This window comes from Phaenicophaeus curvirostris, chromosome 2, assembly GCF_032191515.1.
Source record: "Phaenicophaeus curvirostris isolate KB17595 chromosome 2, BPBGC_Pcur_1.0, whole genome shotgun sequence".
Taxonomy (NCBI): Eukaryota; Metazoa; Chordata; class Aves; order Cuculiformes; family Cuculidae; genus Phaenicophaeus; species Phaenicophaeus curvirostris.
This window is the reverse complement of record NC_091393.1, coordinates 115,126,991-115,151,874: the sequence shown is the minus strand read 5'-3', so window position 1 is coordinate 115,151,874 and position 24,884 is coordinate 115,126,991. Positions and strand designations below refer to the sequence as shown.

The following is a 24,884-nucleotide window of genomic DNA, read 5'->3' as shown; positions in this document are numbered from 1 at the left end:
TTACTAATGAAACAAGTTCTGCTGTGTTACAGGGACAAATTGACAACCGCAGAGTCAGCTGAGTTCCTTTGTACAACAGAAATCCCCAACAAAATCGTCAGCTAAGGTCTAACAGCAGAAGCTTTATTGCTAGTTATGAGTGATTACATGTCAAGAAGAGTACCTGGAAAGTCGGATCCTGCCCTCACAATTTGCAAAAAGCACTGTTTTAACATGTGAGCTGGGAAAATTTGATACAGATCTCCTAAAGGAAAAATAATACCACCTTCTGCGGCCTTTTTTACAGTTCTGCCTAGTGATGTGTATCTCTTAGGGTAACACCTGTCCCTAATAGTGACCGTCTAAGGAAGACCTGGTTTTATTTGATCCGTGTACAGTAGTTTTGTAGTCCACCACAGTGAATTGTCAGATGTTATTTACTGTGTTTTGCAACAGCAAATCCAAGGCTTCCAGCTTGCCTGCTGCAGCACTGAGCCTGTGAGCCCACAGTTGGATCCTTCACCTCTCTTTCTGCTCCCTGAGGTGCCATTTAACTCTTGAGGTATCCACAGTCCAAATATCTCTTAGGTGTCCCAAGGCGCTTGGAAATTTGCTATGGACCGTTTTCAGAACTGGCTGCGTTTTTATAACCAGACTTGTAAGAAATTGCTAAATTTGGCTTATTAGTTAAAAGGCACGAGCTTCAGGTTGTTTCTTAGGGTACTTCTGTAGCCTTCTTCGGAAGAAAAGGGATTTGGCTTAGGCTTCCATTTTCTGGATGTATTTTTTTAACAACATAAGAGCGCTATTGGTGGGGGAGTTGATTCTACTAATTGGTGGGGTCCCTAAAATATACACAGAGCATTTCATGTGGATCTAGTCCATTTTTGTTGTGTTTTGCATATGGGAAAACAGATGCACAAAAAAGTTACGTGAGTTGCTGATGATCTCATGATCTATCTCTGCCTAGAGACACAAATTGAATCTTATCCTAAATAAGAAGCAAATTGGGAAAACAGAATAAGAAGGAAAAAAACCCCAAGTAATCTAAGGTCTTTGAAAGCTGCCAAAATTAAGCCATGTCAGCTGCTATGGGCAAAGGTTCATAACTATTTTCTTTCCCTGTGGGGGCATCCAGGATGCTGCACTGGTTGGTTGAACGTCACAGTCCATCGTCGTTGTTGTGACTGAAATAGGACAGGAGGTGGGGTTTTTTTAGATAATGAGGTCTCGGGACTTTGGAGGTTGTAGCTAAAGATTGTCATTCTACCTTCAGAAAATTAAGTTACGTTTACTTTGCTAGGAGAAGAATTTCTTTGGCTTTTGATTCATAAATGTGAAAAAGGGACCGAGGGAAATTGTGGTTTGATTTTTTTATTTTCCTTTCATACATGCTGGTGTTTATAATTCTAAATGTTAATAAATTTTTTTCTGGACTAAAAATAATCCACTTTTTCTTCATTTGAGGATAATGAAAACAGAAAGAAAGTTACATGACTTCTGTATCTGGGACATATAAAAACACATGTTTTTAAAGGAGTTGCAAAGTCAGCCACAATCATCAACATTGTTGATTTTTCTGATTCCAGGGTTGTCTTGGTGCAAATATTATAGTTATGTAAAGTCCACAAACTCCCATTTTTTTAACATTCTTTCATTTAATTCATGGTACAGCATCTCTTGCATTGCAACTAGCGGCTTTAAATACAAGCAGCTTTTCAAACCCCATGTATTTCCAAACCAGCCCTCAGTAAGAATGACACTACCACATCAATCACTAGCACAGGCCAGCTATAAAATTACAAAACCACTCAGCCATCTGTATAGTTAAATGCAAACCAAAGTAATCAAGCAAATGTTAAAGAAAATATCTTCATATGGTAAACTTTATCAGTAAAGGCCTACATCTACTCTTTCTACTTGGGAAGGAATGTATTTCTGTCTCTCACAGGTACGTGAGGTGTCATTGCCTCCCACTCTTTCAAACACCTTGTCTTGATGTATCACCGATAAATGCAGAAAGATTTGCCGGTGCTGTCTCTGTTGTGTTGAATTCAGTATCTTAAATACCAGAGGATCAAGGAAAGGAGGTGTGAAACAAAAGTGGCTGCATAATGCCTGGGTGTGCCCTGATAATCCAGGACTTGGTCTCTGCCTGTCTTTCATTTAATTGGTTATGTAATTCTCCCCAGCTAACTAACATTGCTTTTGTTAATAAGACAGTTTCGTAGTTTCTTGGATGCATTGGGAAGACAGGAGTGAAACTGTGAATCTAGGTTAATTGAAATGCTTACGTGATGTTGATGTGCCAGATTCTCTGCTGTAAGTCTTGGGAGGAAACTTGCAGTGAGCGTAGCTTGGAGAGTAAGGACACGGTGACCTCAGGTTTTCCATTGCTACTTTCTATGTTTAGGCTAGATTTGGGACTGTATGGCCCATAGGCGTAAGTCACAGCAGTTCGTGGGGCTGTTCTGATTTATGAAATCCTCCCCATCGTGCTGTCACTAGGCTGTTTACGCTTCACAGTACCTTGGAGCACAGAGGGTTTCTGTCGCTATTATTTCTGCTGTGAGCATTATCTCAAACATTTCCTTTGCATGACACATTGTAAAGATTGCAAAATGGGAAGCATGCAGGGTGCAAAGCTGCTGGTCCCTCAGAAGTACTGGCTATAGCTTCTCAGAGCTGTTTCTGCCCCCTTTTAATTCTAACAAAGGGACTAAGGATTGATTCACTCCTGTCACTTGCATACCTGTAGTACTTGCCTCTTCCAGTGAACACATACCCATGAATAGAAGCATTTCTGGGAGTTTATTCTGGATTTAAGAGCCAACATACAAATACTTCCTTCCCAGAATGGAACCCAAAGTCTAGAAATGGGAAAACAGGCTCCTTATTGAAAACCTGAGGAGAATCAGACATTTCAGAAAGGAGTGCCCAACTGTGTACTGAACAGAACTTCTTACAAGAATTGTGCCTGAAATCCTATGTTTTCCCAGTTAATATGTAATCTGAACCAGCACGTCCATCCTGATCCGAACTGGAATTGTTCAGCAGAGTGAGAATCCATGTACGTATTCCTCTTTCTCCATCCTGTTGATTCATGCTGCACATTCCACCTCCAAATAAAGTTCCTAACCACTATCTTGCAGGCTTTTGGGAGGGGTTGCCTCTTTAAAGATGCATACAGCTGAAGCAGTCTTTATGCAGTAAAAATGCATTAATAAGTAGATAAAGAGGCCAGGAAGAAAAGGCTGCTTCGCCTATCAATGAGAGTGCTCAGCAGGATGGAGGCAGAGGTAGACAGCAAACTTAACAACCTTCACAGTTAGATGTCTAGTAAGAATATTTTTGGATTGTGATCTTGGATTTTGGTGTAAGAGCCATTGTAGGCACCTAATAAATCCTTCTTTTGATTTGACCTTTAGCCTTAAGTATGCAGGAACTGGCTTGGAAAGTGACAGTAAAATCCTGGACACCAAAGACTCCCTGCAATTAGGGGGAAATGCCAGTAGAAGATGACTTGTATAGAACGGGCTAAATAAAGATGATTATTGCTGTAGTTCTGTATGCATCTCTGAATACCCACATTATGTGTCTCCATGTCAGCACTGTCACTCCTACAATCTGCTTTTCATCAAGATTTAGCTACTGTTAACTGTGGAGAAAACAAGCCAGTCTGGTTGATACCAGGGTCCAAACAACTATAGTTTCTGGACATACTCTCGGGGAACTTGGAGGGGCTGTGAAGTAGGAATAAGAACAACCGTGGAGTGCATGAGCGAAGACATAGCTTTGCAGATAAGGGTTTATGCTTTAGAAGAAATTATGTCATTTTGTATTTAAACATCATCAGAGTCGAGCAGCAAAGGAAGCACTCAGCACAGAGGGGGAAGGGCGGAGAGAAAGAAAGAAGAGTGATATCTAGGATCCCTATTTTTTTTTTAATTCCTGTTTGGAAAAAAATATTATTTTCTTATTTCTCCTTGTTTTGTCCACCAAGAAGGACAGGCTTGTTTAACATATATTAGTACTAGACTTGACTTTCAAATAGTAAATGGGATGGCTGTGGGACAAGGCTAGCGTAGAGGGGATCTCAGTTTTGTCCCAGTCCAGATGAATTCTTCATGGAGGCTTTGGTGATGGGTCTTGATGTTACAACAAAACACTATGTGGGTAAGCAGAATTAAGGGATGAAAATGAAAACTGTCATAAAAGTGGTAGAAGAACTGGAGGAAAAGCTTTGAAGATCTTAAATTTGGTGTCATATAAGCATGAGAATTCTGGAATTACTCAGACTACATCTCAATTTCAATAACAAGTGATTTTCATACAAATTACTATTCTGAGGATGATGCTGTATGATTGAAAACAGTAAATATAGATTTCTATCTTAAAAGGAGAGAGAGATGGCAGTTATCAAACTCCTTCTGTGACCTCAGCAGCATACAGTGTTTAAAAGCACATTTCTAGCAAATAACAAAGATGTGGAAGAAAATAGGAAACAGTGTAAGTGTACATCATACCAGCCTAATCACAGCTATAAAATAATGGCCAAAAAAAAAAAGTGCAGCTGATCTCATTTACTTTTTCTTCAGTAAATAATTTGATATGGTAAGGCTGAAGTTAGTGGGAATTATTAAGGGAACTTCTAATGTACATTCTTTGTAGGAGATCCATCTATAATACATCCCGGAGGGTAACATACTATTCCTAAAGTACAAAGAAGTAACTCTGGGCAGGACAGCAATGCCTTATGGGGTGAAATAGGAGGGTATTAGTTGAATGCTTGAATGTTTGGATTGGTAGGAATTACAAGGAACAGGCCTGGTTTGTCTTGTTTAACATTTTGAAATTAGAATGTTTTTGTTTACCGGCATGAAATCAAGAGGTGTGCTAATGATGCAGGCTGTTTGCATAGAGTCAGAAGACAACATCAATAGGGGGTTGAGGGTTGGGATATTGCTCAGAGGATCTGGATCATCTCAGTGACAGGAATGATAGAAATAGGATGCCATTGAATTATGTGGTCTACAGAGGGATGTGCCCTTAGGGACTAGTGAGAAAATCTAATATAAAGTGGGAACTTATCATTTGGAAACAGCTGAAGAGAAAAAAATCAGGCTGCATTAGTTGATGGAAATGTGGAATTAGAAAGGGTAAATGGTCATGTAAAATTTAAGAAGGATGTTCAAATAAGATGGGGTATGGGCAAGATATAGTAAAATCACTGCTGGAACTTAAATGTTTCTATTCATCTGTGTGGAAGGAGAGGAACTGAAATTGGGAATTGGAAAGAGATAAAGGAACTAGGCAGCCTGGTTTGAGTGAGGTGACTTGAATAACTCAGTTTGCCAAATCCAGCAGAGGGGCACTAAGAATATAGTGGTGTCTGCAGATACACCAAAGTCAACACCAAGGTGACCAACAGCTCTGTACGTTAAAGAACAATGCTGGCAGAAGAATGGATGTGTGTAAACTGTCCACAAACAGATGGGAAATAGGAATGTTTCTAGCTATAAATGATGGGTGTTTGGTGCAACCTTCATCTGTGTAAAGGCATCAAGACAATAACTACCTGTAGGGTGATCAGTGCATTTTGAAAGGGCTGTACAGTGTGGTGACTGGTATCGTAGGGACTGGATTCAGAAGCCTTCAATATCATTTTCAATATCATTTGTTTTGGTGGCTACATGCATTACAGTTTGTAAGAATTGTAGGGCAGCCTGGATGAAAGTGAGACTGAACTATTTGAAAGCTACAGTGAACATAACAAAAGCCAGAACAGTTTGGATGTAACCAAACTGGCTGTTTTTCCTTGCTGAAAGAAAATAACCTAGGGAATTTCTTTGCATGGACCTGACGTAGAATAATTGCTCTGGATGCTTGAGAGAAGAGAGATGGTCCCTTTTTTTATCTCATAGCATGGAGATACTTAGGATAAGGAAATCCTACTTTCATCCAATGGAATTTGAAGTGGAATTCTATTTCTTAGGAAGCTCTCAAAGGTGTGCTGATCCCTGAAGTGGAAGAAAGGGGTAATTCTTCCTCACGTTGAAGCTGTTGCCCTGCACAAAGGCAGTGACTTCACTGGGTCAGCGAGAAGGATCATGAGATGGCTTCCCACCCTGGGAACCAACATGCTCATTTGGGAGATGTGTCCCCATACCTCTCTGTCAGGACAAAATCAAAATGGTAACAGGAAGGATTGAGCGTAGCCTGCCTCTAAACAGCCTCTGCAGGGACTCTGCTACCTAAGTAAATGCTCTGGTCATTGAGCTGTTGGGTAATTGGAGACTTTCCTCCAACAGAGTTTATCCCCTCCTTTGTTTTTTTCCAGCCAAAGCTATTCAGCAAATCTGAAGCGAATAGTTTAGACATGACTGAAACCACATTTTCCAGGGAATTAACTATTAAAATAAATTAATCATTAAATCACCCAACTCTAACTATTACCACTTCTAAAATCTATGCTGTTTCTTTTCCACCTTAATTAAAACACATATCTTTTTTTAAGCATAAAAGTTTGACCCAAATACCCAGTTAGAGTAGTAAATTAGCGTCCATTAATTATGCCGTTCTGGTGCACACAAGACCTATTACAGCACTGACAACTAATGCTTATTTCTTCAGCTCACTATTTTTTTCCTCTCTTTGCAGCCCCTTCCATGCAATCAGTTCCAACTTCTGGTCTCCGTTGGAGGAGGCACTCTTCACTATTAAATTTTTGTCCTTTTCTAGCTAACTAATTTAGAACTAATAAAAAAATAAAAAGAAGTACTTCTATCACTGAGCATGCTTCTAACCCATTGGTAGTTTAAATGTATTATGCTATGCCATAAGGTACGAGCTAAACCATAGGAAGCAAACGGAGAAAGATGGATATGTCTAGCTGGAGTTGATAAAAGTGTAGGAAATGTTACAGTAGAACAGAATTCTAGCTCTGAAAAGAATGCTGGAGCTGAAGCTGCCTGCAGAGTGCCAGCATGAAGAGAAATTCACTACAAAAAAATAACAAAATTTGGGTTTTTTTCAGAATTTCCCAAGCAGCTGTCCAAGATTCCCCCACAATGGGTATCGCAGGCAGGCAACTGCACAGCCCACTCAGTCGCTGGTGCTGCCACAGCTCAGACCCTCTGATCTTCCAGGACCTGGAAGTCCTTGAACTTGGGCTGTCAAAAAGACTTGGGTGGATAGTGTTTGATGTGCTAGAAAGAAAGCAGCGGCTAAGGGCCTGGAGGGAAGCTGTTTGCTTTCCACCAAACTGAAATTTCACAGTGGCAAATTGTTCAACCAGCAGATTTCTGACTGGCTTACTTGGATCTCATGGCACATCAGCACTGTGCCACATCTTTCCAGACTGGTAGTTTCCAAAGTTCCCTTGGCCACGGTGAGCAGCCCTCTATATATTCTTTACAGCATTTTCAATTACTGTTTGATGCTGCCTGTAGTTCGCAGCTGGTAAGAAATGTGCTGTGGTGGTTTGGTCATCCAGAAACGTGTGGAAGGATGGTTGTAGACATCCCTCTAGTGGCTCTGCAGCCTCTGGGAAGCCAGCGAGCAGCTCTGGTTGTCCCCAGGCTCAGCATGGAGATGGGCGTGCTTGTGCACTCATCTGTACAGTTGGGTCTTTGCACACTATGCACTTCAGTCATTGTGGGTTTTGCAACCTGTCTGACATAACTGGATACAGAATGCTGGGTAATATCTCCCTTTTTTTCCTTTCACTAAAGTTGCCCTTGAAACGCCACATTATTTCAGGCTGTTCAGAGTTTTTATTGCACACAAGCCATGATGCTGGAAGGATGTACCTATTTTAGTTCCTCTCTGGCCACTGTGAAAAAGATGTCGTGGGAGACGAAAAAAGGTTGAGGAAAGTGTTAACCCAATATCTAGGCTTTTCAAAATGTCATTTATTTAACCTAGAGAGAGGACAATTTTGGCATTGTTGTAATAAATGCACGTTATACTGAAGATTAATGAGATGTTGCAGACTTTCCTGTTAAATGACCCAGATGAAGGCATTGAGTGCACCCTTAGCAAGTCTGCAGACGACACTAAGCTGGGAGGTAGTGTGGATCTGCTGGAGGGTAGGGAGGCTTCAAAGGGATCTGAACAGGCTGGACCACTGGGCCGAGTCCAATGGGATGAGGTTTAACAAGGCCAAATGCCGGGTCTTGCACTTGGAGCACAACAACCCTGTGCAGCTACAGACTAGGAGAAGTCTAGCTAGAAAACTACCAGGAGGAGAAAGACCTGGGGGTGTTTGTTGACAGCAACTGACCATGAGCCAGCAGTGGCCCAGGTGGCCAAGAAGGCCAATGGCATCTTGGCTTGGATCAGAAACGGCGTGACCAGCAGGTCCAGGGAGGTTATTCTCCCTCTGTACTCGGCACTGGTGAGACCGCTCCTCGAATCCTGTGTTCAGTTCTGGGCCCCTCACCACAAGAAGGATGTTGAGGCTCTGGAGCGAGTCCAGAGAAGAGCAACGAAGCTGGTGAAGGGGCTGGAGAACAGGCCTTGTGAGGAACGGCTGAGAGAGCTGGGGGTGTTTAGCCTGGAGAAGAGGAGGCTGAGGGGAGACCTCATTGCTCTCTACAACTACCTGAAAGGAGGTTGTAGAGAGGAGGGTGCTGGCCTCTTCTCCCAAGTGACAGGGGACAGGACAAGAGGGAATGGCCTCAAGCTCCGCCAGGGGAGGTTCAGTCTGGACATTAGGAAAAAATTCTTCACAGAAAGGGTCATTGGGCACTGGAACAGGCTGCCCAGGGAGGTAGTTGAGTCACCTTCCCTAGAGGTGTTTAAAAGATGGGTGGATGAGGTACTTAGGGGCATGGTTTAGTGTTTGGTAGGAATGGTTGGACTCGATGATCTGGTGAGTCTTTTCCAACCTGATGATTCTATGATTCTATGATTCCTGTCTTATAGTAGAAGACATATAGTAGCAAAGTAAAAAGAATCCAGTGTACATAAAATAAACATAAGGGACATTTATTTTTACACTTTGGCTTCTTGACTGAAATTGTCAACAAGATGCTAATTTTGATTATGTGTTTGGAACACTGAATTTATTTTGCCCTTGAAGTTGCTAAAGGACATACACTATAGACTGAGAGCTTCAATAGGCCCTGAGGCAGCATCTTTCAAGGTAGCAGATCGTTTTCTGTGCTTCCATCAGAGAGGATGCTCCCCTGGGGCACCTGGGAAGTCCTGGCACCCACTGCAATTGCTTGATAAAATATGGCAATAAGTCCAAGGGCTGCCCTTGGTGTTGTATTTCTTAAGAAAACCATCCTCTGGAGGGTCCTGCTATGATCTTAGGAGTCACTGCACAACAGAACTGGTGGGAGTTTGCAAAAGAGATCAAGGCAGTCACCCCTTTTTTTGCAAATGGACACAGCGTGGAGGAATGGTTTGTCCAGAGGCATCAAGATACCTGTTAGCAGCGTGATGGGGCATTGAAAAGATGCATGGGTTTTTATGTAAGTAAAACTGTCCTTAGAGGACAGCCCACGCTGAGATTCTCTCTATATGGAAACAGAAAGCCCAAATGTCATCCTTCTGATAATCGTGGTTCTGTATCTCAGTAATTCATCTGTACTTCCAGTATTACTATTCATAGAATCATAGAATGGTTTGTGTTGGAAGGGACCTTAAAGCCCATCCAGTTCCAACCCCCCTGCCATGGGCAGGGACATCTCACTAGATCAGGCTGCCCAAAGCCCCATGCAGTCTGGCCTTGAACAACTCCAGGGATGGGGCAGCCACCACTTCCCTGGGCAACCTGGGCCAGTGCCTCACTGCTCTCATCGGGAAGAAATTCCTCCTTATGTCTAGTCTAAATCTGCCCTTTTCCAGTTTATACCCATTGCCCCTTGTCCTATCACCACAAGCCTTTGTAAACTGTCCCTCCCCAGCTTTCTTGTAGCCCCTTCAGGTACTGGGGGGTTGGAACTGGATGATCTTTAATGTCCCTTCCAACCCATACTCTTCTATGATTGTGTGATAAAACTTTTTAAGCAGCATTGGAGTGATTTTTTTTTTCCCTTTACAACTCTATTGTTTTCTCTCCAGACCATAACCACTGTTTTGCAGATTTACCCCCTAAAGTAGCTCCCACTTGTCAATTAAAGACATGGTCCATTGGCATAAAGCCAGTAGAGGAGCATAAATGCCTGAGAAGTTTTCAGGCAGCGTCTCTGTAAACAATCATTGTTGTCTTGTTTTCATTTCTAGGCAACAGATCCTTGGGGACAGACACATAGCATACAGACAATATCTGGACGGCCTTCCGACCCCTTCTGTCCAACAACAACAGTCTATATTCTCCATGTGTAAAGGCTCAGTATTTTACAGATCGGGAATAAAAGATATTTTCACGTGGAAAATACTTGTTTTTAAGAATGTACGAAGACATTACTTAATATCACAAATTTAATTCCTTTGTAAAAAGTAATAAGATTCCTGAGCTTCAATTTGTGGTAAATTTTCAGTACAGTCTGGAGCCTTTCAGAATGGAAGAAATATATAATTCATCAATAAATATACGTCAATCCATACTTTCCTTTTATGCTGTTCTGCCACTCAGGGCTGTGGGTGTTCTTGATGCTTTCCAAACAAATCAGACCCTCTGATCTGTGCATTGAGACTGCCAAGCTCTGTGTCACCTTTGGCAATTCATTTGTACTTATCTCTTTATCCAGTTCTCGAAGCAAAATCTGCAATTAAAACTTGTTTGATCTCAAAAGAGAAGCAACACTAATATTTTCCTGGTGTTTTGCTTTCATTTTGAAACTTGTAATCACTGGAAGAATTGATCCTGGAGTTCTTAAGGCAAATCTCTGCATTTGTCTTGAACATTTTCCCAGGATGGAATTATTTTGTATCATTTTACAGGTGTTTGTTTTACCTGCAGCTGAATAAGGACAGAAATTATCATCTCTGATAGCTCCTCACCAGCTGGAAGGCTTTGCACACATTGCTGGGCTGTTAAGGTTAAATCTGTCTCCAACACCAAGGGGACTTTTGCGATGAGAAACTGTTTATTACACAAAACTAAAGGAGTAACCAATATTGGCAATGAGAACATTGCTTGGTAAAAGGGTTCTTTGATGATTTCTAGGGAGTCACATTATCAAGTAAATCCCAGTTTTCTGCTCCTGACTGTGAATACTGTGCAACCTGCTTTAGAGTAAGAGATGGCGGCAGCATGTAGGTATTGTTCCCCGGTTTTGTAGGTGCTTTAGGGATCGTGAAGAGATCACAGCTAACTTCTGGGAAGCTTGGATTGATCCTTGAGTGCCCAGCTAAAAGCAGAGTGTCTGGTGTTACTCTGAGTACTTTCCGAGCTGCTGAATGGTCAGGAACAAATGGTCTGAAAGGTCATGAGCCTCACCAAGGAAAAATAGGAGTTCTTTCCTTCATTTATTTATTCTACATACAGTTTATTTTCTGGACACTTCTGAACAAGAGCACAGAGTATGATCTAGCAGATGAGATTGTCAGAAGACAGTCTCATCACAGTTTGCAGAAAGATATCAATAACAGCATTGGAGACACTGTGAGTCCTCCTTTTCAAGACCACTTACTGCCTTCCCTCATTTCAGATGGCATGCAAAAAAATTGACTAATTGCAATATTTAATCAGCTATTTTTCCTACGGGTACCTGTGTTCAAGAATTTCTTTTTGCCTGTTTGTAAAGAAAATAGAGAGCTAGGGAACTGCCTGCAAACAGCTATTGCTACAATTAATGTAGGGAAATTCCCCCTTTGCTGGTGTTTCCAGATCCAGAATTCTTCTGTTGCAATCCCAGCTCTCTCTCAAATATTTTGGTCACACTAAATCTCAGCCAGAAGTCTTGATCTTTGGAGAAGTCTGTGTCAGGCTTCAACCTGTGCTGTCAATGACTGCTATCATAAACATGGGGCCTATTGACCTTGGTTTACTCTTCACGTTTGCAGGTATTTGCCTCTTGACTTGAGCTTAAGGGCTTGGGCCCATCTCTCATTTACAACCCCCTTTAAAACTTTATAATCCAAATAACTTCTAAAATGTTCTTACTGGTCTTTGAACTTTTCTTCTGACAGCTAAGTTTTATTTTCACATTTAGAAATGAACTCTTTTAATGTTGAGGTCACAGTTTGTGCACACAAATGTTATCCTAGATTTCAGAGCCAGCAAGCCTCCTAAGAATTTGTGTGCCCTGTAATTAAAATAAATATAAAACCAGCTTTTCCCTTTCTGAGCTTGCTGAAACTTTGTATCTGACCTGACACCTTCCTAACTTCCAAGAAAATTGATATAGCAATAGTTTTCATGATATGTGCTTTGGCTGTGTGTTAGAGAAGCAACAGCTCCTGCTGTAACCTGCTTGTGGCATTTTTATGGTTATAGATGGAAAGAAAAATAAAAGAAAAACATAATTACTTAGAAAATGACAGATGTAACATCAAAATTGCTTGTATGTCTGGAAAGAATATTGTGTTACCCTAGAAGCAGTTCTGTGCAGGATTTGCATTAAAATCTACAAACTGTCCCAGGAACTTGAATAGCTTTTTGCAGAACTTTAGATTCCAGAAGTTTTCACTTGAAGTGCCACATTTTCCTTTTAAAGCAGGATAAAATGACATATTAGAGGCCTAATCACCTTTAAAGGGTGATTCTGCCCCTCTGTTCCTCTCTTGTGAGACCTCATCTGGAGTATTGTGACTTGTTCAGGAATCCTCAACTTAAGAAGGATATGGAGCTGTTGGGATGGGTCCAGAGGAGGCTACAATGATGATCCAAAGGCTGGAGCACCTCCCGTATGAAGACAGGCTGAGAGTTCAGTTCTGCCTGAAGAAAAGGAGGCTCCAAGGAGATCTTACAGCAACTTCCCAGTACCTGAAGGGGCTACAAAAAAGCTGGGGAGGGACTGTTCACAAAGGCTTGTGGTTATAGGATGAGGGGGAATGGGTATAAACTGGACAGGGGCAGATTTAGGCTTGATATAAGGAAGAATTTCTTCACAATGAGGGTGGTGAGGCACTGGAACAGGTTGCCCAGGGAAGCTGTGGCTGCCCCATCCCTGGAGATGTTCAAGGCCAGGTTGGATGGGGCCTTGGTGAGCCTGATCCAGTGGGAGGTGTCCCTACCCAGGGCAGGGGGTTGGAACTGGATGGGCTTGAAGGTCCCTTCCAACCTGAACTATTCTATGATTCTATGATTGTATGATTCTAATAAAAGTCAGTAAAAGGCTAACCATGTCCTGAGCTTGCATCTTTTGAATTTGCTCTTTCAACTTCCAGAATTGTGTCCTATAGCCCTATCACTTAAGCCGGGGTGACTACAAACACAAGGTCATTCATGGGACACATTGTGAGGAGCTGCCGTAAGGCCATGCAGACACGGCAGCTGCCCAGACTGAAGAGCTACAGGCCCTTAGAGAGCCCAACATCAGACTGCGGTGGGATGAAAAGCAGGGAAGGAACCATGTAGGAACCACATGGAGAGAAGCAGGCTTCTCTTTCTCTCTAAGCATTAAGTAAGATTTCCTTCCAAGCATATCACAGAATCATGGAATGGTTTGGGTTGGAAGGGATCCTTAAACCCATCCAGTTCCAATTCCTGCCATGGACAGGGACACCTCCCACTGGATCAGGTTGCTCAAAGCCCCATCCAACCTGGCCTTGAACACCTCCAGGGATGGGGCAGCCACAGCTTCTCTGGGCATCCTGGGCCAAGGCCTTACTACCCTCAGCATGAAGAATTTCTTCCTAGTGCCTAGTTTAAATATACCATTTTTTTTTACTGAACAAGTATCCCAGTAAAGACCTGTGTGAGAAGCCTCGTGTAGACTTATACAAACTGTGCACAACCAAGTGTAATGGATGTTATTTTAGCTTCAACACACTTGCCACAAATTACCCTTGGCAGATCAGAAGTGGAACCAAAAATAGCAGATGACTGCTCCAGATAAACACTTTAGCAGTGAAACTTAAGTCGCAGCACAATGCCAGAGCCAGCCTGTACACTGAGATCGTGGAACACAGATGGGTTTAAAGCTTCCAGTCACCTCCAGCTGTTCAGGACCAGCAGATTATCTGGCAGGCAGGCTGACTTCACCACTGGAAATTACAAGAGCTAATGTGACTTTTGAAATCAGTGTAATTCAATTATGCTTGTAAATGAGGCTCCTCACACACAACAAAAGGATTATTTGAAATGAAGGAATTTGCTTTTAAGTGCTTTCCAGAAGATCATCGTTTAAACTTTTTTTCACAGATCACATTATTTAAAACCTGCAATTGACAAATGAAAACTCTGACAAGGAATTTCCCATACCAAGCAAGGGGCTGAACTGGCAACCCGTGGTGTTTTTTCCAGCTACAGAGTCAGCGAAACCAGGCCGTTCTATAATGATGGATCCTGGCTGAAGCTACTGCTGATGAATGCATTTGGAATCTCAGCTGTTCTTATTGAAGGAAGACAAAAATGTTATTAGAGCTTTTTAATTTATTAGAGACTCCTCAAATAGCCATGGGAAGTGCTTACACAGACAAACATGCTGAAAATGGACAGACATGGACTAAGTAAAAAAACTTTAATCTTTAATAAACTTTAGGGGGAAAAAAAGCATTATTACATACATTCAGAGCAAGGTCCCATGACATTTACTTTTTAAGTGAGCTTGTAGCTTGTATTCAAGTTCAGCATCAGTCGGTAACTTTTCCTCAAGTCCAAGTCTAATCTTTTCAGCCAGGAAGCCTACTGAGCACATTGTTTCCAACATCACAAGTAGGTAACACTGTAAATATTTGAGGAGTAACAAGGTGGTTTGTCAAAAAGCCCCTTGTTCCACTGAAGGTGCATTATTAAAACAATAAAAAGAACTTGAGAAAATAATTATACTGTAACTGCCATATTACAGCTTCCCCCATTTCACCGTGATAATTGTGTAGTTTGACTTTAAAATCCAGAATCATAGAAGAGTTTGGGTTGAAAGGGACCTTAAAGATCATCCAGTTCCAACCCCCCTGCCCTGGGCAGGGACACCTCCCATTGGATCAGGCTGACCAAGGCCCCATCCAACCTGGCCTTGAACACCTCCAGGGATGGGGCAGCCACAACTTTCCTGGGCAACCTGTGCCACTGCCTCACCAATCACTAGTGATTTGTTCAAACCAAAAAATCCTAATGTTTCAATTGAATAAAGTTATGTTCTGCTCTTGAACACAGACTTGCTTAACATTTATTAGATGGTTATTTTGTAAAAGAACACTTCCTTATTATTCCACAGTTCAAAACTTGGTATCATCACCAAACAAAATCCCACCCTATCCCATAGCCTTTAGGATTAGTTGTTGGTGCTGGAGATTTTTGCATGTTTCACAGCAAATGTCATCCCACGTTGTTTAAGCAGTGTAGGGCGATTGATAACTTCTCCTACACACAGGCCTCTCTCTCACCCCCAAAAAGAGAACAGCAATGTGAAAAATCAAATAGCAAGTTTGCTGGCTCGAAAGAAGCCAGACACTGTAGTAAAAGGACAACCTTTCTGAGCAGGATTTCTTTATTTTAGCCCCCAGCTTCATCAGAGCAGCACCTTCTCCATTCTTACTGTGATCTGTGTGTGAAATATGCTTTCACTTTGCTTTTATTTATTATTGTAACAGCTCAGCCCATAGTTTGCATTTTAGAGATGTGGAAAAATAACATACTATATTCTGCAGCTGGAAGTTGGTAGCATATACAGAAGAAGTCAAGACACAGGCTCGTGTTTCACACGATTTGCACACTGTAACTCTACACATTTTGCAAAACTAGTTAACCTTGTAGAAAACTGGATTAACTCTCAACCTATAATTACAGAATCACAGAATCACTAGGTTGGAAAAGACCCCCAGGATCATCAAGTCCAACCATTCCTATCAAACACTAAACCACGTCCCTCAGCACTTCATCCACCTGTCCCTTAAACACCTCCAGGGATGGCGACTCAACCACCTCCCTGGGCAGCCTGATCCAGTGCCCAATGACCCTTTCCATGAAATTTTTTTATGTCCAGCCTGAACGTCCTCGAGCAGAGCTTGAGGCTATTGCCCCTTGTCCCGTCCCCTTGGCACTTGGGAGAAGAGCCCAGCTCCTCTCTCCCTCCTTTCAGGCAGTTATAGAGGGCAACGAAGTCTCCCCTCAGCCTTCTCTTCTTATAGATTAGGTATATCTAAAGTCTAATGTAATTAGGTATATCTAAGGTCTTCAATATCAACTGCCCTACTTTATTTGGATTTAGTAGTAGACTATAGGGAATTTAATTTCACAACATCCTTTCAAAGTAGTTGTAGAGTTGACGGCTGAAACTCCCAGTAGGTTATTATCTTTATTACCTGTGAGTAGGTAGAGAGTTGTTCATACCATCTGATTGGGAAAACAAGGAGCTGGAGTTTGACTTAGACACCCACTCTCCACCCCAAAAACTGTGAAGTACACTTTTCAGTATTTCAGTGAAATGAGCACAGTGCAATGTTTGTACAGCGACACATAATCCACTCAGAAAAACCAGTCTCAAAACTCTGAAGTGTTATTTTAAAGATACTAAAGGAGGGAGAATACAGATGTAGTTCTCAAGTATTTGATATATTTCAGCAAACTAAAGCCACAAAGAGATCACAGCACTAGGCTAAAGCTGTGCTGAACAGAAACTGGAAGAGACCATTTTAAATATGACGATCAAGAACTATTTCTTCTGAAAAATGCTGAGGTACTGTGGCATCACAGGAATCTGATCCAACTGCCGACCGCCAGCACCACATGTAACAGACTTAAAATGTGAATGTTTGTAACTACCCTGTGATTTCCAACAAAGACAAACTCATGTTTCATGAGACTATTTCATATTTTTATAAGCTTATTTTATTTCTTTGCTGTACAAAGGCAGAAATGCAATCCATCTCAATAAATCTACATCAGTAACTACCTTAATATGATACAGATATATACAAAATGCCCCATAGTTTAACTTCAGTGTTGATACTGTAGTTCACTGGATGCAAACAATACAAACAGCATCCAGACAGTGTAAGGCATAACTCATGATATTTACATCTTGTTCCTTATAGCTGATCTGATACACCAGTTCTTTGTTACCTTTGTATTTGACAATTCTGCTTGGTAGTAGTGCAGCCTCAGAACTGAAAAGTGCATTTCTTTATTATATACATTCTCATAAGGATTGCAGATCCTTCCAGAAATAGTTTTCAAACCTTCACTTTTAGAAGTAATTGATTACCTATATTTTCTGCCCACTGAAATTATTTCATAGGCCAAAAATAACATTTTCCCAAAGCTCTGTAGATCGCATGCAATTATGAAAACAAAGCTCCAACAAGATCTCTAGGAACTGTCATCTTGACTTGGGAAGATAAGCAATCCTGCAAAAGCACTCAACCAACCCACTGCTGTTTTAAATTTAAAACACTTTGGAACTTTTCACGTTAGTAAGCTTGCTAAACAGCTTTGGAAAAGCTCTATAACACAGATATTTACATTCTGTATTAGATTTTTGAGTTGTAATTAGTCTTCCAACTCAGGTGGTTTGTATTTTTCTTCCTCCGGTGATCTCACTTTGAAAGGAAAGTTAATAAAAAAAAATTACTGTCATTGTAGAAAATATGATTCTGATCATTTCACAAGCAAAATAAAGTAAAAGAATGCCTAAGATTAAGAAGTCCAACTCTTCCCCTCAACTATAAATCAGCACTGCTAAAAATAATTTATCTTCTGTGTTCTGAGCTACTGCAATTCCTGCCACATTTATTTTTAAATCACAACATCCTGCAGCACTGGGGCTCTTGAGGGACTATATTCCAGCCAATCTTGTTTTAGGAGATCTAACCGCTACATCTTCTCTTCTGTCTGCCTTCCCTCAGACACGACAGTAGCGAGCAAGCGCAGCACACTCTTGTTTGAAACAGCATCTTAACTCTAAGGACAACTATTTCAGCTGAGCTGCTGGACTCCGCGTCGAAGCAGCTGAGAACTGACACATAATGTTCCATCCACAGAGCGCAGCTCCGAGTGGAAACCAGTAAAGAGCGAAAGGATGAAAGGATCAGGGAACAGGAGTGCCTTGCCATGTGCGCATGTGCCTGATTCTGACCTCCTGCTGTCGTCAGCTAACATAACGGCATAGACTTCTCTTTCAGGAATTTTCTATACTCCTCCACACCTAAGCCTGCAAACTATGCTCAGAAAATTATATTAGTACAGTACAGTTTTCAACAATATCAGAATAGTACCATGGTCTTAGAAAGAAATTACATGGAGATAAAAATGTAAATGGAAGACACTACCTTCATCAGGAGGAACTGATGGCTCAATTTCAGACGTAACACTATCCATATCGTCAAAGGTTTTGGCACCTGGGTTCTTTTGCTCCACCTCACATAGATACACATCAATGGGTCCTTTTGTGCTCCTCACATGTACTTTTATGCGATCCTATAAAACAGGAACTTGCATATAAACCAAAGAACAGGTCTTACATACCAGTTACCTGGTTTTGCACATATTTTAAAGACAACAGATTAAGACCAGAACAAATACAGGTATGTTATGTCCATTTAAAATTGTGTTACTAGTTCTACATAAATTATGACTATGTCATACATTTGCAGGCAAATTTATTAAGCATCACTAAGCTAACAAGGTTTCATTTTGGATGTACGAGCAGTTAATGAATCTTTGTTTAATTTTTTACTGACCTTTTGATATATGACCAAGATTTACTATATGTTTAGGAAGAGTAACAAAATTAAAAACGTGAGAGGTCAATGCTACGAGTCAGAAAACAAATCAAAGGACAAGCAACTTTAATAATATGGAAAAGCAACATAACCTTATTGCTTTTACAGCTTTCTGTCAGCAGCTATTACACTGCAAGACGCAAAGGAAATCAAATTTAATGGGCAAATAAGAGACAATTCAATTCTTTCTAAAGTACGGCTTTTTAAATCCTGCCTTACGTTGCTTCAGGAAGCCTCTGAAATATTATCTTTGCCATCCCCACAGCACAACAGTCAGCTCCTTTTACCACTGAAACCACTATAAATGTATGCAATGGATCCAAGTCTCCTGGTTCTATTGATTCGTATCTCCTTTTCCTACAGTACCGCCTCCCTTTGGGTGCACATAGCAAGGCAAATTTGATTTTTACACAATTAACAACATTATAAAAAGTCCACATGCAAAAGGAAAATAGAATGTAAGCTGCCTTTGTTATCTTAAGCTTTATTCCAGCATTTTCCATCTTTCACAGCACTCCTTTAAAGAGTGGGTCCCCAGTACAGAGGCGCAGGTGCAGTGTGACTGAGTGCAGAGGGCAAAGCTACGGCTCTCATATGACCTGAGCAGGACGTGTGTTATATCAAGAGGTGAGGATAGAGCACAGCCCCTACCTCCAAGAAAAAAACATCCAACCAACTAAACTAAAGCTCAGATACGTTTTTTGTTAAACAGCTTAGGTAAACAAACAAAACAAACACTACAAAAAGGCTTCTTAGAGTATTATGCCTATACCATTGTTTAGTGGAACGCAAGAATGATGAAATACCAAAGTTTGCTACCCATGACAAAAACTGGAAGTCAATTACTTCTCAGATTTGATTTTTGCACTTTTGTTCCCTTAAGACAGAAATGTATAAAACTTACTTCTTTAGGAACTGGTATTTCCAATTCTGTTTCCTCTGGAGCTTTGATTGCAATCACAATCTGTTCTTGAAATGCCTGAATGCTATGGATATCTTGATAGGTCACATATGCTAGTGTATACATTGGTCAAGGATTCTGTAAAGTAATTTGGTAATGGGTAAAAGCAAAGAGCATGATGTTAAGATACATTTAAGCTAAATACCAACATAAGAAAAGTGGTAAAGAGTTCAGAGGAGCTACTTAAACACTAGCTTTGTAAATTAAATATTAGCTGACCAGTGGAAAATCTTTTTTCTTTATTTCTAGGAAGGAAAAAGCTTAAAAAAAGAGCAGTATTCAGTATTAACCCTCCCATGCCCAAGTGACAAATGGTTTTCACAGATGCTGTCATAAGTCTAAAAAGAAGATGGAATACTGCCCCTGAGAAATGATTTGTTTTGTAAAAACCATGCACGTAAATAATTTCCTGGGAAACTATGGAATCTTTTTTCTTAACCAGAACAGGCAAGGTGTAATGAAAAGTTTTCCTGATGTCATACAGAAAATGGACCTACTTAATCTGAGTACAGACTTTAACCTTCTGTCAGAGAAGGGAGCCAGGTACTATTCTATTGTAACCGAAAGCCAAAATCCAATGTTTACGTCATACTAAAAGATATCCCTTTTCTGTTAACAAAGCCCATCTGAAAGGTAAGACAGCATTGGATCCTCTCCTAGGAGAGAGAACAGTATTGGGACACAACCCATGCCCCACTGTATCTTCTTGGAAACAGGCCACTGTAACTGTTTTGGTTCCTCTCTCTCATCTCACTAAGCAACTCAGTTACACTCAAGACCTGCCCCTGAAAGTAAACTCTGTAATGGCAAGAACAAGGTGATAGCCGGGGCACTAAGGCTATTGCCCCACTTCCATTCTTCTGCACTGGAAATGTCACACAGCAAGTAGCATTGCGCTGAGTACAGGCCAGGTTGTGCATGATACGGCAAAGCAGGGCACGTAAGTAATATACACTAATATAAAATAACCAGTAAGTTTCCTATTATAAAGCTCATTATCAAGTATTACTGCATACCTGTGGTATCAACCTATACCTATTACTAGATACCCACGTATTTGCAAACAAAACCCATGTGTTAAAGTAATGCAAGAATTCAAAGGATATTTTGCATTTTCTTTGTCATCTGTTAGTTCAAGTAACTGATGAGCACAATCCTTGATTAATTCATCCAGAGCTTCTTCCATGGCAGACAAGTCAGAAATTTCATCTTTAAGGTTTTGCTGTTCTGATGCTTTTCCAACAACGTGGCCAAGACTAGAACCTCTAGAAGAACATGAAAATTGTCTAGTATGTTTATATAAAATAAGCGCCTGCTTATTGAACACAAAGGATACTGGTAGAAAATAACCTGGCATCCTTTACTCTGCTGAAATATGATTCACTGTGCTTCTGCACTTGATACTTGTTAAAATAGTAATTCAGACAGCGTAAGGATACAGAAGAACTTAAAATGTTTTTATCTAGCAAAAGTAATTAAATATGCTTAAAAGTATTCTCAGCATCATAAACGTTACTCAACGTCGCTGGGTTTCATTGTTTCAGAAATTAGAGGTTTCAAAGCCAACTCACACCCACTGGATAAGATTCTTAGATCTTTTCTGAATTAAGTGGATTCCATCCAACACATTGGTGATGTCATACACTCTTCGTTTTCGTACTCCAAGCATTGTCGCTACTTCATTTAAATCAAGGACACCATCCGGAGCCGTTCTGACAAGTTCCATGAATTTTCGGGTCAAATAAACCAAGGACACATCAAATCGAGGCTTTTTGACTTTCAGAGTTTCTGTAAAGTTTTGACAGAATATTTAAGGGTAAACTACTACAAAAGCATGAACTGTTCCTTAAAAAAACATTAGTAACAAAGTAGCAATGAAGATAAAAGTCTGAAAGAACTGCAATTACTAACACCGACATTGCAATAGCATCATATAAAATCTATTAACTGCATATATCTTCGTTTGTTTGCACAGATTGTATCTAAGTAGCAAGTATGCATCTTCACTTTCAACATTCATGACGTCAGACTACATGTATGGACATTAATAACTCCGTAACTGTATGTTCTGTAGGACATGAGCTCAGACTACTGAATGAAAACCAATCAAATCTTTGATTAACTATAGATGGAGTCATGGTGCTGCCAGAGAACTGCGGCTCTATCATCTGCTCCACGATACCATTGTAAAATTTTTTCAAACCCTTTTGGCCCACGTTAATAACCAGCAGATCTCCCAGGTAACATTCACACCCAGTTCAGGAGTTAGGCTGGCTTCAGGGACTGTTTCAGCCTGGATGCAACCAATCTGTTCTGAAGTTCGAGAACTTAATATATGGACAAACTCTGACTGTACTGTTTGGCCTCTGGGCAAAAGAGCTGGTGATGTCATTGTTTAATTTACTGATGTGAACAAGATTTACAGACGCCAGCACACCACAGGTTTGAGAGATTCCTGTGCTATGCCTATCTATTACCAGCACATTTGCTGAAACTGCAGAAAAGCTATGACGAACAACTTGTTGAACTTTAGATTTTTATTTATGTATCCATAAAGCATAAAAAAGTATCTTTCTAGAGCAAAAAAGACAAGGTGCACTCATCTGACGCTAGTCAATGAAATCCTGCTATTATTGGTCTTTTCTCCTGCAGAGCAAACTAGATATTTCACGTATTATCAAATTGTGTCACTTGAGTAATATTCCACCCTAATGCTTCAAGAGAACACGTGTGTGTTTGTGTACATGGATGCACGTGTAAGGAAACTTTCCTGCGAAACACTCCCTTCAATCTTTAGTGTTTATGCCAGGATGAACAAAACATGAACTTTCACTCATAGTATTTTACCCTCATTCCATGGCTGCAAGACTATGCACTCTTTTACATGAAGTGACAGGTTCAACAACTCTAGCGGTGCAACGTGTTACTGTAAGATGTGTGAGACTATTCAATTGGTGAAAAAAAAAGAAAAAAAAAACCAACAAAACAGTGCAAATCCACTCATTTGTATTTACAATTGCTAATATCAGTTAAAAACCCAATGACACAGCAACTTACTTTTCACGAGCTGTATCTCATCATATGCATTCAGGTTGGCCGCTGGTTGCTGGAACAAAACCAAAAAAATGTAATTGACACAAAATGCTACCTACACAGAAAGTTTCTCCAGAAGATACCCCAAATCAACTCTAAATCATAGAATCATAGAATAACCAGGTTGGAAGAGACCCACCGGATCATCGAGTCCAACCATTCCTATCAACCATTAAACCTCAGCATAAACCCTCAGCACCTCATCGACCCATGCCTTAAACACCTCCAGGGAAGGTTAATCAACCACCTCCCTGGGCAGCCTCCACCAGTGCCCAATGACCCTTTCCATGAAAAATTTTTCCTAATGTTCAGCCTAAACCTTCCCTGGCAGAGCTTGAGGCCATTCCCTCTCATCCTGTCCCCTGTCACTTAGGAGAAGAGGCCAGCACCCTCCTCTCCACAACCTCCTTTCAGGTAGTTACAGAGAGCAACGAGGTCTGCCCTCAGCCTCCTCTTCTCCAGGCTAAACAACCCCAGCTGTCTCAGCCGTTCCTCATAAGGCCTGTTCTCCAGCCCTTTCACCAGCTTCGTTGCTCTTCTCTGGACTCGCTCCAGAGCCTCAACATCCTTCTTGTGGTGAGGGGCCCAGAACTGAACACAGGATTCAAGGAGCGGTTTCAATACAAGATGAGGGACAACCTTATTGAAAGCAGCTCTGCAGAGAAGGACCTGGGTTGCTGATTGATGAGAAGCTCAACATGAGCCTGCAATGTGAACTCACAGCTCAGAAGGCCAACCGTATCCGGGGCTGCATCAAAAGAAGCAGGGTGAGGGAGGTGATTCTGCCCCTCTACTCTGCTCTTGTGAGACCCCACCTGAAGTATTGTGTCCAGCTCTGGAATCCCCAACATAAGGAGATGAAATCATTGGAACGGGTCCAGAGGATGCCACGGAGATGATCTGAGAGCTGGAGAACCTCTGTTATGTGGACAGGCTGTGAGATTTGAGGTTGTTCAGCCTGGAAAAAGAAAGCTCTGTGGAGATCTTATAGCAACCTTCCAGTACCTGAAGGGGACTACAGGAAAGCTGGGGAGGGACTTTATACAAAGGCACATAGTGATTGGAGAAGGGGGAATAGCTTTAAGTTGGAGAGGGGAAGATTTAATTAGATCTTAGGAAGAAATTAAATTCTTCATGACGAGGGTGGTGAGGCCCTGGCCCAGGCTGCCCAGGGAAGTTGAGGCTGCCCTATCCCTGGAGGTGTTCAAGGCCAAGCTGGATGAGGCTTTGAGCCCGTGACACAGTGGAAGGTGTCCCTGCCCATGACACGGGGGTTGGAACTGGATTGGCTTTAGGGCCCCTTCCAACACACACTATTCTATGGTTAGACTCCATAAGCCGGTGGGTCTTTTCCAACCTCGTGATTCTATGATTCTATTTTATGATTCTACAATTCTTCGACCTTCACACCTCAGGTCTCACCTACTGGAGAGGAGAGAGCAAGGACTCTCGGGAATCTCCTTAAACCCTCCCTTGGAGGCGGCAAAGGCGCCGTCCCGCCCTCTCCCCACTCGCAGACAGCGCCTCCCCGCTCTCTACCTTACTCGCCTGCAGCGCGTCCGACTGCAGCGGCCTCAGGTGCTCGCAGCCCGCGGGGGTGGCCATGGTCGCCTGCCCCAGCCCCTCCCGCCCCGAGGTGAGGCGGCGGCGGCGGGAGACCGCTCAGAGGCCCGCGTGGGAAGAAGGCGCCGCCATCCCTACCCTACCTCCGGGGAGGAGGGGGCGGCAAGGGCCCTCCCGCCCTCACGGCCCCGGTATGGCCGCTGCCTCCTCCCACTCGGCACCTCTCGCTCGGGCGGGAGACCGGAAGCCCCGCCCCTTGCGCATGCGCGCAGCCTAGGTCGGGCCGAGGGCGAGCCACCCATAGGCCACTGCGCCGGGTCGCCCCGCCCATTCCCCTGTCAATCAGCGGCCGCTCTGCCTACCCATTGGCTCCCGCCTTGCATCGTCCCGCCTACCCGCGTAGCCCCGCCCACCTTTAGGTCAGCAGCCGCTCAGCTCACGCATTGGCTGCTCCGCCACGTAGCCCCGCCCACCGCCCCATGTCAATCACTGCCCACTCCGCTCA

At 42.0% G+C, this 24,884-nt stretch overlaps 1 protein-coding gene across 4 annotated transcripts; it reads right to left on the bottom strand.

The window, feature by feature from the left end:
- Window positions 1-16,842: 16,842 nt before the first annotated feature.
- Window positions 16,843-24,618, bottom strand: E2F6 (E2F transcription factor 6). 4 transcript variants are annotated; one of them, XM_069850490.1, is made up of 7 exons: window positions 24,356-24,618; window positions 22,781-22,829; window positions 21,301-21,511; window positions 20,830-20,988; window positions 19,667-19,781; window positions 18,310-18,457; window positions 16,843-17,580 (listed from the first exon to the last, which is right to left on the bottom strand). In XM_069850490.1, exons 1-7 carry the CDS (start codon window positions 24,419-24,421, stop codon window positions 17,531-17,533), a joined length of 798 nt encoding a protein of 265 aa, XP_069706591.1. In that variant the 5' UTR covers window positions 24,422-24,618; the 3' UTR covers window positions 16,843-17,530. The 4 variants fall into 4 exon arrangements, with proteins under 4 accessions (XP_069706591.1, XP_069706589.1, XP_069706592.1 ...); XM_069850488.1 differs by having other exon boundaries at window positions 21,295-21,511; window positions 24,356-24,616; XM_069850491.1 differs by having other exon boundaries at window positions 21,295-21,511; window positions 24,365-24,616.
- Between the last annotated feature and the right edge of the window lie 266 nt (window positions 24,619-24,884).

Bases quoted from the DNA above. Each gene is read 5' to 3' on its own strand.
- E2F6 (XM_069850488.1), bottom strand. From the start codon at position 24,421: ATGGCCACCCCCGCGGGCTGCGAGCACCTGAGGCCGCTGCAGTCGGAC. The intron at 22,830-24,355 runs GTAGAGAGCGGG...GTTTTGTTCCAG, and splicing joins ACGCGCTGCAGGCGAGTAAG to CAACCAGCGGCCAACCTGAA. The intron at 19,782-20,829 runs ATATCCTTTGAA...ACCAATGTATAC, and splicing joins GATGACAAAGAAAATGCAAA to ACTAGCATATGTGACCTATC.